At 36.9% G+C, this 16052-nt stretch overlaps 1 protein-coding gene across 1 annotated transcript in view; it reads left to right on the forward strand.

Moving 5' to 3' along the window:
* The window catches only part of Prp16 (ATP-dependent RNA helicase l(1)G0007), a 226447-nt gene that overhangs the window by 122829 nt on the left and 87566 nt on the right, over positions 1-16052 (forward strand). Inside the window, exon 14 of the mRNA XM_090377598.1 lies at positions 11966-12121. Within this exon, the coding sequence (XP_090233724.1) occupies positions 11966-12121 (156 nt within the window). The remainder of the gene's footprint in view (positions 1-11965; positions 12122-16052) is intronic.

The raw sequence follows: 16052 nt of genomic DNA on the forward strand, positions 1-16052 counted from the left end.
CACACCTAGAGTACTGTATACAGGTCTGGAGGCCTCATTTCAAGAAGGATGTAGAGCTGCTGGAACGAGTACAGAGAAGGGCAACATGATTAGTGAATGGAACAAAGGGGTGCTCTTACGAAGAAAGGCTTAAGTTTTGCAAATTACAGTGTCTGGAGACTAGGCACCAGCGAGGTGATCTGATAGAGGTGTATAAAGCCTTGAATGGTTTAAGCATGCTCAATGCTGATGAGATTCTTCCTCTAGCTCAGAAAAATCACCTGAGAGGGCATATATTCAAATTTAGGAAAGACAGATGTAGGATAGACGTGCGGAAATTTGCCTTTAGCCAGCGGGTGGTTGGTTGGTGGAACAGACTTCCATCCCTTGTGATGGAGGTTGATAGCCTAAATAAGTTTAAGGCTCAGCTGGACAGGTATTTTGAACGAACAGAGGGGTGAAGTGGAAGTGGGTTTTTTTTTTTTTTTTGGCTGATGCTGCATAAGCTTGCTTTCTTGCATCAAATGCCTCTACTAATGCTAATGCTAATAATGCTAATCATTGAGACTAAAGAGAGGAGGAGCTAGTTTGAGTTAAAAAGTCCAAATTATGTTCAAGTAAATATTTTCGATTTATAGTTCATAAAAACAAGTAAATTTATTCAAAATCCAGCAACATATATTAGTTTAAATAGTATTAGGACACAAATATAATAACTAAAAGGAAATTTTATGGAAAAAAAAAAAAATATATATATATATATATATTTAAAACAAAATGGAAAATGATACTTATAACTTGTGTGGCTCATAAACCTTCCATACAAATTTGTATATAGCAATTTGAGTTACTTGTTTGTTTGGTAAGGTCAAGGCCACTATGGAAATTGTAGTCCGAACACTTTTTTGAGATCAGTGTATATTATATTTGCACTTTGTATGCAATAATTGCTAGATGAGCAGAAAATCCACTACACTATCATTATGGCGGACTTCAGTGCTAAGGTTGGAAAAAGACAAAACAGTGCAGAAAGGGGAACTATAGGAAATTTTGCAATTGGTGAAAGAAATGAAAGAGGTGAATGACTTGTGGAATTTGTAGAATCTTGAAGATTGTCAGTAATGAACACTTTTTTCAAGAAAAGGGTGAACAGAAAGTGGACATGGAAGAGTCCAAATGGATTAACAACTAATGAAATTGACTTTATTCACTAACAGAAGATATATCATGACTGATGTTACCGTCCTGAATAAGGTAAATGTTGGAAGTATCACAGAATGGTAAGATGCACACTTGATATAAATGTAAGAAACGAAAGAAAAAATCTGACTCAAGTAAATAATACGAAGATCTTTGAGATAACAGAAAAGGAGAAAAACCAGTATGTACTGAACTTAAGAACAAGTTAGAGCTTCTGCAGACTGTTCAGGACCAAGATATCAACCAGGAATACTACAACTTTCTGAAAGCGATAAAGCCCAAGAAACCTATAGATAAAAAGAAATGAAAAGAAGAAAAAATTTGTCAAGAAACACTTGTCATGATGAACCGAAGGTGACAAATGAAGAGCAAGATAAACCAATATCCCATCAGAATTCAGCGTGCTCAACCCATTCAAGGCCTTATACACCTCGATCAGATCACCTCGCAGGTGCCTAGTCTCCAGTTCCTGCAATTTGCAGAACTTAAGCCTCTCCTGGTAAGAGGAGCCCTTCATTCCCCTCACCAATCTTGTTGCCCTTTTCTGTACACGCTCAAGCAAATCTACATCCTTCCTAAAATGAGGCTCCAGACCTGCATGCAGTACTCAAGGCATGGCCTGACCATTGCCTTATACAGAGGGACAATCACCTCGTTTTCCCTGCTAGCAAAATTCCTGTATATCATTGACAACACCCCATGACCTGCCCTGGCAGCCTGTCTGCATTGCTCAGAAAACTTCATATCTGACTGCACAATTACTCCCAAATCTTTTTCATTTTCTACCACCTTAAGTTTAGTACCACACAGTTGGTACGTTTCTCTGGTGTTACTTCCACCCATATGCAGTACTTTGCATTTGTCAATGTTAAACTTCAGTTGCCACTTCTCAGGCCATCTGCCCAAATTTTCTAGATCCTGTTGCAGTAATACACTGCCATTACTGTCATTAACAACCCTACCAACCTTTGTATCATCTGCAAACTTCGACACTAAGCATGATATACCTTCATCAATATCATTGATAAATATACAAAACAACAGTGGACCCAACACCGAACTCTGTGGGACTCCACTAATAACATTAGCCCATGAAGAGAAGTACCCATTGATTACCACCCTCTGTCTTCTCCCACTTAACCATCCTTTTATCCATTGTAGCAACTTACCTTTAATATCATTCTACCTCAATTTGTACAGTAGTCTTCTATGCGTAACAGTGTTAAAAGCTTTCCTGAAATCCAAGTATATGATATCAAAATTATTTTTTGCTTCCAGTTCCTTTGTAACCACATCATAATATCCAATCAAATTTGTCAGACAAGACTTTCCCTTAACAAACACATGCTGTGTCTGAATTATTGCTGCAGTCTTGCCTAGATGATCCTGCAATGCATCTTTAACCAGTGACTCCATTATTTTAGCCAGAACAGAAGTTAAACTAACTGGTCTGTAATTACTTGTGTCGCCCTTCGATCCCCCTTTGTGAATTGGGGATACATTTGCACATCTCCAGTCTGTGGGGACCTCCTCTGAGTCCAAGGATGCTTTCATAATTATGGCTAAGGGTTTGTTTACTTCCTTTGCTGTCTCCTTTAATATAACTGGATAGATCCCATCCACCCCAGGTGTCTTTCTTATGTTTAACTTAAACAATTTCTCCTCCACTTTGTTCTCAGTTATTGCAAAATCATTAAGCACCCTGCTATAATTTGATAACCTTCCGGCATTTTCAAACCTTAATAACTCCTCATGTGTGAATGTAGATGCAAAATACTCATTCAGTTTGTTTGCTGTCTGAGCAGGATCATCAACAGTCGAACCATCGATATTAAGGGGACCAATCAGATTCATCCCCTTCCTTTTAGAGTTTATATAAGTAAAGAAATCCTTGCTGTTTTTCTTAGCATCCTTTGCCAAAGATTTCTCATAATCTGCCTTCGCCTGTCTAACCTCCTTTGTGACTTGATTACAGACTAGCTTATAATTATCCTTGGCTTCTGTGTCGCCTGATAATTTATATGCATCCCATGCATTTTTCTTCTCTGCCACGAGTCTCATTAGTTCATTTGACAACCATTTAGGCCTAAACCTTGAACAATATTTTTTAATAGGTTTGAAACATTTAGTAGCTTCCACTATTAATTTCTTGAATGCTTCCCGCGTAGAATTTACTTTTGGTAATATCATCAGTTGGTCCCACTGTACAGAATTTAAAAACTGTCTGAGACCATTGTAGTCACCTTTACAGAAGCAAAAACCCTTTCCTTTACCCCTGATGGTAATTATATCTTTAAGTAAATCCCCCATCAGTACACTGTGATCACTGCCACCTAATGGTTCCTTTATCTGCAAATTCTTAATACACAAATGATCACTGCTAATAACCATATCAAGAGTATTACCCTCTCAAACATGCTGCTGCAGAAAACAATCATCCTATAAATCCACAAAAGTCTTACTAGTGTGCGAGTGAACAACCCATAAGTTCCAGTCAATATCTGGGAAGTTAAAATCCCCAATTATAAGACATTCTGATTTACTAGCCCACTCTATTTCTCTGTACAATTGTTCATTGTACTCATTCGAGTTTATTAGGCCTATAACACACCCCTACTCTTATTTTTGCTTTCATAGTGCTTATGTCACACAAAACTGACTCAACAGTGCACTCTTCATCTATATCAACTGGATGCACTTCTTTTGATTTTATGTTTTTCTTAATTAACAGCATAACACCTCCTCCCTTCCTATCCTGTCTGTCCTTTCTGTACACATTGTACTCCCCAAATTCCAGTTCTGCATTCCTTATATCTGTGTGACACCACGTCTTTGCTATCCCAAATATCCACGAGGTGATCTGATTGAGGTGTATAAGCCCTCGAATGGGTTGAGCATGCTGAATTCTGATGGGATTCTTCCACTTGTTCAGATTACGAACCTAAGGGGGCATAAATTGAAATTGAGAAAGTACAGATGTAGAATAGTTGTGCGGAAATTTGCCTTTAGCCAGCTGGTGGTTAATTGCTGGAACAAACTTCCATCGTCATTATGGAAGTTGATTAATTGCTGGAACAAACTTCCATCGTCATTATGGAAGTTGATAGGTTAAATAAATTTAAGGAGGAACTGGACAAACATTTAGAGGGGATTGTTTTGTAATTTGTTTTTTTTGGCTGATGCTGCATAAGCTCATACACTTGCTTTCTTGCATCACATGCCACTACTACTACTGACAAGGAGAAAATTGAGTATACTGAGTTATGCAAAGCCATTAGAAAGAGACTCAGAGAGGACATCAGTAGATTTAACACAAGAAAAGTAGAAAAAGCATTAAGAGAAAACAAAGGACTTAAATCAGCAGCCATGAGCAGTAATACAGAAAGACAAATGATACTGAAACTGAAGAACAGCAATGGTGTACTTATAAATAGCAGAGAAGGCATAATTCAAATAGCAGAAGACTACTATAGAGAATTATACAAAGAGTGAGGGAATGATCCAAGCAGTGGGGAAGATTTTTTTTTTTTTTTTTTAGGAGCATTAGCAACTAAGGTCATATTGCTCTGGGGATGTGCGGTGGTCATTCCCTGACCTTTCCACATCCTCCGTATTTGGTGGTGATGGGCTTGAACCCTGGTCTAATCAAGAAGCGTGTGCTATGCACTGCTGCCCCTTCCCACTTGGCTACGGAGGCGCCTAGTGGGGAAGATGGATTGCAAATTAGTAACACATACGGCATACCCGATATTCTTCCTGATGAGGTAGAACATGCGTTAAAGAAAATTAAGAATCAGAAAGCCCCGTGGGAAGATGAAGTTACTGTAGAGTTGTTAAAATTGGGAGGAAGAGATATGGTACAGAAACTGCCAAGATTCTTCACAAAATGCATTATAAAAGGTGTGATGCCTAAGGAGTGGGATAATGCAATCATAGTTTTGCTGTATAAGAAAGGAGATAAATCAGAAATTGGAAATTATAGACCAATTAGCTTATTATTCCACTCTACAAGTTGTTAACAAGGGTCATTACTAACAGATTAGAAAGAATACTCGATAAGAATCAACCGAAAGAGCAAGCTGGCTTTAGGACAGGATTGTCAACTATGGATCACCTTCACATAATATCACAGCTAATGGAGAAAGCAAATGAATACAAAACACCATTATGCCTGGCATTTGTGGATTATGAAAAGACATTTGACTCCATACAGCATAAGGCAATGTTTCGTGCACTGGAAAGACAAGGCATAGATACCCCATATATTATGATTTTGAAGAAAATATATGAGAGCGCTACCTCCTTTATTAGACTAGACAAAGACAGCAGCAAATTTAAAATTGAGAAAGGAGTTCGACAAGGAGACACAATATCTCCGAAGTTGTTTACTGCTGCCCTTGAGGAAGCTTTCAGAAAATTAGACTGGTTGCAGAAAGGAGTCAATGTGAATGGAGAGTACCTAAACTATTTACGATTTGCAGATGACATTGTGGTCATAAGCCACGATCCCAAAGAATTAGAGGAAAATCTTAATCAGTTATGCACAGTTAGTAAGGATTGTGGACTAAAGATGAATATGGCTAAAAGAAAAGTAATGATGAACAAGTATGCCACAGAAAGGGACGTAATGATTGAAGGAGCAGTAATTGAAAAGGTGGAGTCATATACTTATCTGGGACAAGTTATTGGCTGTAATAATGATAAATGGCTGGAAATTAAGAGAAGAATAAATTTTGAATGGATAACATTCAAGAAATATAGTCACATACTGAGGAGCAATATCTCAGTTTGTCTGAAACGTAAAATAATGAACCAATGTATACTCCCCACCATGACTTATGGAAGTGAAACTTGGGCACTCACCAAATGAATGGAAGAGAAGCTGAGAACTACACAGCGAAGAATGGAACAAATTATATTGGGAATCAATCTGTTAGACAAGAAGAGAAACACATGGATTAGGCAGCAAACTCAAGTAAAGGACATTCTTATCAAAACTAAAGAACTAAAATGGTCTTGGGCAGAACACATAACTTGAGGACATGATGACAGATGGACTAAGAAAATTACAAAATGGTACCAAAGAGGAGCTAGAAGAAGACCTGGAAGACAACGGCGGAGATGGATAGATGAAATCCATGAGTTTGTGGGTAGTAAATGGATGCCCATTGCACAAAACAGAAGGAACTGGAAAGTTGCTGGAGAGTCCTTCATCCTGCAGTGGATTGAAAATGGCTGATGACGATGATGCAATAATTGAGACTAAAGTTGGGAGGAGATAGTGAGTTAAAAAGTACAAATTATTTTCAAGTAAATATTATGTAAATAGTTTCAATTTGTAGTTCATAAAACGAAGTAAATTTATTCAAAATCCAACAACATATATTAGTTTAAATAGTCATCATCATCATCATCATCAGCCATTTTCAATCCACTGCAGGATGAAGGCCTCTCCAGCAACTTTCCAGTTCCTTCTGTTTTGAGCACTGGCCATCCATTTACTACTCAAAAACTCATGAATTTCATCTATCCATCTCCGCCTTTGTCTTCCAGGTTTTCTTCTAGCTCCTCTTGGGTACCATTGTGTTATTTTCTTAGTCCATCTGTCATCATGTCTTCGAGCTATGTGTTCTGCCCAAGACCATTTTAGTTCTTTAGTTTTGATAAGAATGTCCATTACTTGAGTTTGCTGCCTAATCCATGTGTTTCTCTTCTTATCTAACAGTCTGATTCCCAATATAATTCGTTCCATTCTTCTCTGTGTAGTTCTTAGCTTCTCTTCCATTCTTTTGGTGAGCGCCCAAGTTTCACTTAAATAAGTCATGGTGGGGAGTATACATTGATTCATTATTTTACGTTTCAGACAAACTGGGATATTGCTCTTCAGTATGTGGCTATATTTCCTGAATGCTCTCCATCCAAAATTTATTCTTCTCTTGACTTCCAGCCATTTATCATTATTACAGCTAATAACTTGTCCCAGATAAGTATATGACTCCACCTTTTCAATTACTGCTCCTTCAATCATTATTTCCTTTTCCGTGGCATACTTGTTCATCATTACTTTTGTTTTAGCCATATTCATCTTTAGTCCAAAATCCTTACTAATGTGCATAACTGATTAAGATTTTCCTCTAATTCTTTGGGATCGTGGCTTATGACCATAATGTCATCTGCAAATCGTAAATGGTTTAGGTACTCTCCGTTCACATTGACTCCTTTCTGCGACCAGTCTAATCTTCTGAAAGCTTCCTCAAGGGCAGCAGTAAACAGCTTTGGAGATATTGTGTCTCCTTGTCGAACTCCTTTCTCAATTTTAAATTTCCTACTGTCTTTGTCTTTGTCTTGTCTAATAAAGGAGGTAGCTTTCTCATATATTTTCTTCAAAATCATAATATGTGGGGTATCTATGCCTTGTCTTTCCAGTGCCCGAAACATTGCCTTATGCTGTATGGAGTCAAATGTCTTTTCATAATCCACAAATGCCAGGCATAATGGTGTTTTATATTCATTTGCTTTCTCCATTAGCTGTGATATTACGTGAAGGTGATCCATAGTTGACAATCCTGTCCTAAAGCCAGCTTGCTCTTTTGGTTGATTCTCATCAAGTATTCTTTCTAATCTGTTAGTAATGACCCTTGTGAACAACTTGTAGATATGGGATAACAAGCTAATTGGTCTATAATTTCCAATTTCTGATTTATCTCCTTTCTTATGCAGCAAAACTATGATTGCATTATTCCACTGCTTAGGCATCGCACCTTTTCTAATGCACTTTGTGAAGAGCCTTGCCAGTTTTTGTGTTATGTCTCTTCCTCCCAATTTTAACAACTCTACAGTAACTTCATCTTCCCCCGGGGCTTTCCGATTCTTCATTTTCTTCAATGCATGTTCTACCTCATCAGGAAGAATATCGGGTATGTCGTATGTGTTGCTACTTTGCAATCCATGTTCCCCACTGCTGGTATCATTCCCTCGCTCCTTGTATAATTCTCTATAGTAGTCTTCTGCTATTTGAATTATGCCTTCTCTGCTGTTTATAAGTACACCGTCGCTATTCTTCAGTTTCAGTATCATTTGTCTTTCTGTATTACTGCTCATGGCTGCTGATTTAAATCCTTTGTTTTCCCTTAATGCTTGTTCTACTTTTCTTGTGTTAAATCTTCTTATTTCCTCTCTGAGTCTCTTTCTAATGGCTTTGCATAACTCAGTATACTCAATTTTCTCCCTGTCAGTGTTTTTCTTGCTCTTCATTTGTCGTCTTTGGTTCATCATGACAAGTGTTTCTTGACTAATTTTTTCTTCTTTGGATTTCTGTTTCCCTATAGGTTTCTTGGGCTTTATCACTTTCAAAAAGTTGTAATATTCCTCGTCGATATCTTGGTCCTCAGCAGTCTGCAGAAGCTCATACTTGTTCTTAAGTTCCAGTACATACTGCTTTTTCTCCTCTTCTGTTATCTCAAAGACCTTTGTATTATTTACTCGAGTCAGTTTTTTCCTTTCCTTTCCTACATCTATATCAAGTGTACATCTTACCATTCTGTGATCACTTCCAACTTTTACCTTATTCAGGACGGTAACATCAGTCACAATATATCTTCTGTTAGTGAGGATGAAGTCGATTTCATTAGTTGTTAATCCATTTGGACTCTTCCATGTCCACTTTCTGTTCACCCTTTCCTTGAAAAAAGTGTTCATTACTGACATTCCTTGAGATTCTGCAAATTCTACAAGTCTTTCACCTCTTTTATTTCTTTCACCAATTCCAAAATTTCCTATAGTTCCTCTTTCTGCGCTGTTTTGCCTTTTTCCAACCTTAGCATTGAAGTCCCCCATAATAATAGTGTAGTTGATTTTCTGCTCATCTAGAAGACTCTCAATTTCAGTGTACATTTCTTCAACCTCTTCATCATCATGGCTCGATGTTGGTGCATAAATCATTATAATCTTTAGCTTGTACCTCTTAGAAATCTTGAGTATTAGTCTTGAGTTTAAATAGTATTAGGACACAAATATAATAAAAACAAAAAGAAAATTTTATGAAAATATATATACAGTGGCAAACAAAAAAACTGCATCACTTGTGAATTTTGCAAATAATATGTTTTTCACTGCATTGTGGGTTGCAGAAATGTTCAAAATGCATTTGTTAGATGGGATATATATCTCTGTGAATGAAATCCAAGAAAAAGACTCCACGTGATATACCTAATTACCATAAATATCTTCCCAAAGGGTAAAATGTGTAATTAATGAAAATATGAGAAATTATGCAAATGGCAATCATGACAACCAAACATACATTTTATTGCATTTACATGTACAAACAAATGACAAGTTAACGTAATAGTATTATGTACTGTAAATCAGCAAAATAAGTCCTCACTACTTTGTTGTTCCTCCTCGAGTTTTGCAATTACAGCCTTGCAACGATCTGGCATAAATTTAATCAACTTCTGGATATACGGTTGCCTAATTTTGTGTTACCACACCCTTACAATGCTCTCCTGCAGCTGAATCTTACTTGTTGGCTTCTTCTGTGCAATTTTAGACGACATTATGTGAGCAATTTTCAGTAGGGTTCAAATGTGGACTGTTGCCGGGCCAGTCCAACACTGTAATGCCAGCATTTCTGAAGTATGGTTGCACCTTAAGGAAGAAAAACGAGGAAAAAACATTGGTGTATGTTTTAAGCCTTGTGAGACAATAAGACAAACTCATCATTAGATCTAAATAGCATAAAAACTTACCAATTTTGCTGTGTGGCAAGGTGCTGAGTCCTGTTGAAAAATGCAGGTTTGGGCGTCTGTGTGGTGATCCCTAATAACAGGTTTCAGGCACTCCTCCAAGATAGCAGTGTAGGTTTCTGCATTCACCATTCCAGTAATAAACTTAATTTGTCCCACACCTTTACTTGTTATGCATCCCCAGACTATTTGACCAGTGGGGAACTTTACAGTTGGTGTTATGCAGTCAGGATGGTATGCCTCCGATTTTCGTCTTCTGACATATTGCTTCCCATCCGAGCCATGCAGGTTGAATTTTGATTTGTCAGAAAAGATTACGGTGTCCCATTGCTCTTTTGTCCATGAAACGTGTTTTATCCCAAGCAAGTTGCTTCCTCATTTGTTGGATCAACAAAAGCTTCTTTAGCCAATAGGCATGCAGACCGAAAGCTGTCTTTGGATAGTTCGTGCACTTGTTTCAACACCAGAGGCCATCTCAAAATCCAGTTTTAGATCAGGAGCACTGGCATGGTGATTACAAAGGCATAGCCATTTCAAATATCAATCTTGGGAAGGCTTGGGAAAGCTCTTACAGCCTGATCTAGGTCCTCTCTTCACATCACTGGTTTCACACTTTAATTTCAGCACTCAGGACACTGGTGGCAGCCTATGTTATCAGTGATAGCATGCGTAGAAAGCCCTTCCTGGGACAGAGCAACAGCTACACTTCTTGGTGTCAACCGAACATATGGAGCTATGCTTACACCTCCGCAAAACAGGATACTAATGAGCGTGTATACCCTTCCAACGCCGTATTTATAGAAACGGCTGATGTAATACCATGCAATTACTGTCTGATACAATAGAAGCATTATCTGATGTAATACCTTTGCTTTGTGACAAACAAAATTACTGTAATCAAACAATATCTTATACATTTCACTAAAAGTGTTACTTTTTTAAGGTGATGCAGTTTTTTTTTCCACCACTGTATATATTTAAAACAATGGAATATGAAGTGTTTAAATCAAACCATGAACTTTAATTGTGTTAAGCAGTAATAACTATAAATTTAATAAGATATAGACAGCTCCAGTAGTATTCTCTCTTTTTTTTTTCTTTTTTTTCCCCCCAGAAATGATAAAGATTCTGTTGTAATTCTGTGTTTCATAAAATTGTCCTCCATTTCTCTTAGAACACAGAAATATTTTTGAATTTCGTGTCAGAATTAGCAGGTTTAATAAGGGTATCAAGGCAACTTCTGCCTTCATGTAATTTACTTTATCTTTACTTTTTTCCTCACTTCCCACTTTACCTGCATATTTTCACCCTTGAAATGCTGTTGCTATTTCATCATCTTCTAGCCATGTCCTCTCATCACCAAAATTAATATCCTTTTAACCATTTTTGTGGAACACCTTTTGATATTCTTTGTTTGATTCAATTCGAATACAAGAATATGAACTTACCATCGCATTCTATTTACTTCATTCTGATTTGCAGCCTAGTTGTAAATATCACACTATATTTTGTAATTTTAATATTGGTCACTTCCTTTTCTTCTCTTGTAAGAATCTCCAAAAGAATAAAAAACACTCTTCAGTTGTTTACTGCTGAGTATGACTCCCTGACCCATAGGTTGTATGATGGGTTGTGTATATCACAGTAATAAAAGGTACCTAATAAAGTTTTCGTTGGAAGGATGTGCAGGGACATTTTTAAAATAAAAATGTCTTATTTTTATTTTTTCAATTTTTATTTTGAAATGATTTTACTTCTTTTACAAAGTGATTGTGAAATGATTCTGAAAAAAGGTTCAGAATTGTATCATGAAATTTATGTTTAGGAAAATCTTCTTTCTGCTTAAGTAAAATACAAAAAAAAAGGGGAGCAATCTGAATTACTGGGGTTTTACTGTGTCACTTTTTTTTCCCCCCTATTCCAAAAAATAAGTAAAATATTTTCCTTTCCCTCCTTTTTTTTCAGTTGAAGAATAGATATATTCAATTATATTGCTAGGAAAATTATAGTTATTATACAGTTTCTTATTTGTTTTCTAGAACGTCTAGGAGAAATTGATAATGCCCCTCAATTAGCAATCTTGCCAATATATTCACAGCTTCCTAGTGATTTACAAGCAAAGATTTTCCAGAAAGCACCAGATGGAGTAAGAAAATGTGTAGTTGCAACAAATATTGCCGAAACTTCATTGACTGGTAATTATTTTTAATTAACTTAACTTTTAAATTATTAAGAGAGCAGTTTATATGCAGATCAGATATTATAGGATATTTAACCTGTTGAATAGGTGATCTTGATTTAGATTAAAGTATGTCTTAAAATACCCAATAAATGGGATATATTTGAAAACAGTTATTGAAGCTCATTTTCTGGAAAAAAATATAGTTCCACTACCAAGGTCATATATGCTTGACAGTTTTATCAACATTAATGTGGTTCTTTTTTTTTTTCTATTTTCTGTACTTAAAAGTAGTCAATCATCTTTAAAATTACAAGAGGTTATAATTTAATCTAATATATTTCTTAATACACTTATTAATTTTTTTAACATTTTGTCAAGTAATGTTTTGCTAATTTAAGTACCATACTGTATGTGAATTGATTGTTTTTCTCCCATTTGTGCAACATTCAAAAACCACACTTATGTAAAGGCTGACTTGTATTTGTCTTATGTAAATTTATGTCCATTATTGAAAGATGATTTATTTTAAAATCATTATCCTAATGGTATAGGCGCCTCGGTAGCCAGGTGGGAAGGAGCAGCAGCGCGTAGCACACGCTTCTTGATTAGACCGGGGTTCGAGCCCGTCACCACCAAATACGGAGGATGCGGAAAGGTCAAGGAATGACCACCGCATATCCCGGAGCAATATGGCCTTAGTTGCTAATGCTCCTAAAAACCAAATAACAACAAACCTAATGGTATATAAGAAAATATCTTATTCCTTTCCTTGGCTAAATGCTTCAAGGAAATTTATATCAGTATGTAGAACTTTTGCAGTTAAGAGCACTTAAAATTAGTATAATTTTTCATTTAAATGAAAAATTTAAATGAAAAAAAAGAGATCCCTGGAGGTAAATGCCTGTTTAATTATTGTTGTCTCCATTACAATTATTTACTGCAAAAAGGGGAAAAAAATTATTTCAAGCTAGTAATACATGAAAAATTATTAGTTTTGTGACATTTACTAAAAGTGGTAATTTTTAGTTTTTTATGGAATACTTATAGTAATTGAGAGTATTATAGTAATCTTATAGTAATTGAGAGTATTATAGTAAACTTATAGTAATTGAGAGTATTAGGAGTGATACAGAACATTAAATAGCCAGGTGGGAAGGAGCAGCAGTGCATAGCACACGCTTCATGATTAGACCGGGGTTTGAGCCCGTCACCACCAAATATATGGAGGATGCGGAAAGGTCAGGGAATGACCACTGCATATCCCGGAGCAATATGGCCTTAGTTGTTAATGCTCCTAAACAACAACAACAGAACATTAAATGAATAACTGTTTCACTTATGTACCTATGATTTAGAAGCAGTATATTTCTTCTCTGTGGCCTGTTTTATATTTGGTGATCTTTAAAATATACCCTCCCCTGCAATGATTGATGAATGTGAACTGTTCCAAGCACAATAAAAGAAAAGCTGGACCACTGCTGGCAGTATTCACTGCATGTACCTTTATATAGTAATTTGTCAGAGTTTGATAGAGAGATGATTGTTAGTATCAGGAAGATCTTTCTCAAACAAATTGAGTGTGAGAGAGAGAGAGAGAGAGAGAGAGAGAGAGAGAGAGAGAGAGAGAGAGAGAGAGAGATGCAAGTGTTATTAAACCAAAGAAAATACAATCAACCATCACATCAGTAGCAGTGTGATTGCTGATTCTCTTTGAAAAATGGAATGTGAATGTACTAGTAATGGCAGCAAATGATGCAAGAAAGTAAGTTTATATAGCATCATCAAAAAAAAAAAAAAAAAAAAACACTACACACTTCCCATCCATACTCTCCAAGAATTCATCTACTTCCTTGAATTTATTCAAACCACCAACTTCTGCAACAACAACAGATGGAATATCCTTTCTCAACTTAAATTTATGCCCCCTCATAGAATTTAAAAGCTGTCTGAGTCCACTGTAGTCTTACAAAAGCAAAAGCCTTTCCCTTTACCCTTGACAATAGTTATGTCTTTAATTAAATTACACAGTAGTACACTGTGATTGGGGTAGCAGTGGGTCTTTTACTTGCAGATTCTTAATGCATGTAGAATCACTGCTGATAACCAGATCAAGAGTAATGCTTCCTCTTGTTGCCTCTCTAACATGCTGTAGTATAAAACAGTCATCCTACAAAAGTCTTACTAGTGTGTGAGTGACCAACCCACAAATTCCACTCAACATCTGGAAAGTTAGAATCCCCCATTATAAGACATTCTGATTTACTGGCCCACTCTATTTTTCTTTATAGATGTTTGTTATACTTATCACAGTCATCAGGCCTATAACACACTCATACTCTAAATTTTGTTTTCCTAGTGCTTATATAACACCAAACTGACTTGACATTGCACTGGTCACCCATGTCGGCTGGATGCACCCCCTTAACTTTAACCTGTTTCCTAACTAAGAGGATAACTCCTCTATCCCTCCTGTCCTTTCTGCCTTTCCTGTATACATAGGCATCAAAGGCAGATATTGTGGGGATTTCAGAGACGTGGTGTCACACAGATATAAGGAATGCAGAACTGGAATTTGGGGAGTACAATGTCTACAGAAAGGATAGACAGGATAGGAAGGGAGGAGGGGTTATGCTATTAGTTAAAAAACACATAAAATCCAAGGAAGTGAAGCCGTCGACATCACTGGACAGTGCAGTGTCGAGTCAGTTTGGTGTGACATAAGCATTGGGAGATCAAAATTGAGAGTAGGAGTGTGCTATAGGCCTAATGACTCTGATGAGTATAATAAGAAACTGTTCGGAGAAATAGAGTGGGCCAGTAAATCAGAGAGTCTTATAATGGAGGATTTTAATTTCCCAGATATTGACTGGAATTTGGGGGCTGGTCACCCACACAGTAGCAAGGCTTTTGTGGATTTATTGGATGATTGTTTTCTACATCAGCATGTTCGGGAGGCAACTAGAGGGAGTAATACTCTTGATTTGATTATCAGTAGTGATTCTTCATGCATTAAGAATCTGCAGATAAATGAACCACTAGGTGGCAGTGATCACAGTGTGCTGAAGTGGGAGTTACTCAAAGAGGTAACTACCATTAGGGGTAAAGGGAAGGGGTATTGCTTTCGTAAAGGCGACTACAATGGACTGAGACAGTATTTAAATTCTATACAGTGGGATCAACTGATGATATTGCCAACAGCAAATTCAAAATGGGAAGCATTCAAAGAACTTATCTTGGAAGCTACTAGGCTTTACATACCAACTAAGAAATATTGTTCAAGGTTTAGGCCTAAATGGATGTCAGATGAACTAATGAGGCATATGGCAGAGAAGAAAAATGCATGGGATACATACAAATTAACACGTGACACAGACGCCTATGATATATACAAGTTGATCTTTAACCAAGTTACAAAGGAGGTTAGGCAGGCGAAGGCAGATTACGAGAGATCCTTGGCAAGGGATGCGAAGAAAAACAGCAAAGAGTTCTTTACTTATGTAAACTCTAGAAGGAAGGGGATGAATCAGATTGGTCCACTTGAGATCGATGGGTCAACTGTTGATGACCCTGCTCAGGTAGCTAACAAACTAAATGAATATTTTGCATCAACATTCACACATGAGGAGTTATTCAGCGAGGGGAATGCCAGAGGTGTATTCAACTCTAGCAGTAAGCTAGAGAATCTTGTAATAACTGAGAGCAAAGTGAAGGAGAAATTGTTGAAGATAAACACAAGAAAGGCACCTGGGGTGGATGGGATCTATCCAGTTATATTAAAGGAGGCAGCAAAGGAAGTAAGCAAACCCTTAGCCATAATTATGAGAGCTTCCTTGGACTCAGGGGAGGTACCCATGGACTGGAGATGTGCAAATGTGACCCCAATTCACAAAGGGGGATCAAAGGCCGACACAAGTAATTATAGACCTGTGAGTTTAACTTCTGTT

The sequence above is a fragment of the Mastigoproctus giganteus genome, chromosome 7 (genome assembly GCF_048544385.1).
Source record: "Mastigoproctus giganteus isolate SK-2022 chromosome 7, ASM4854438v1, whole genome shotgun sequence".
NCBI classification, from domain to species: domain Eukaryota; kingdom Metazoa; phylum Arthropoda; class Arachnida; order Uropygi; family Thelyphonidae; genus Mastigoproctus; species Mastigoproctus giganteus.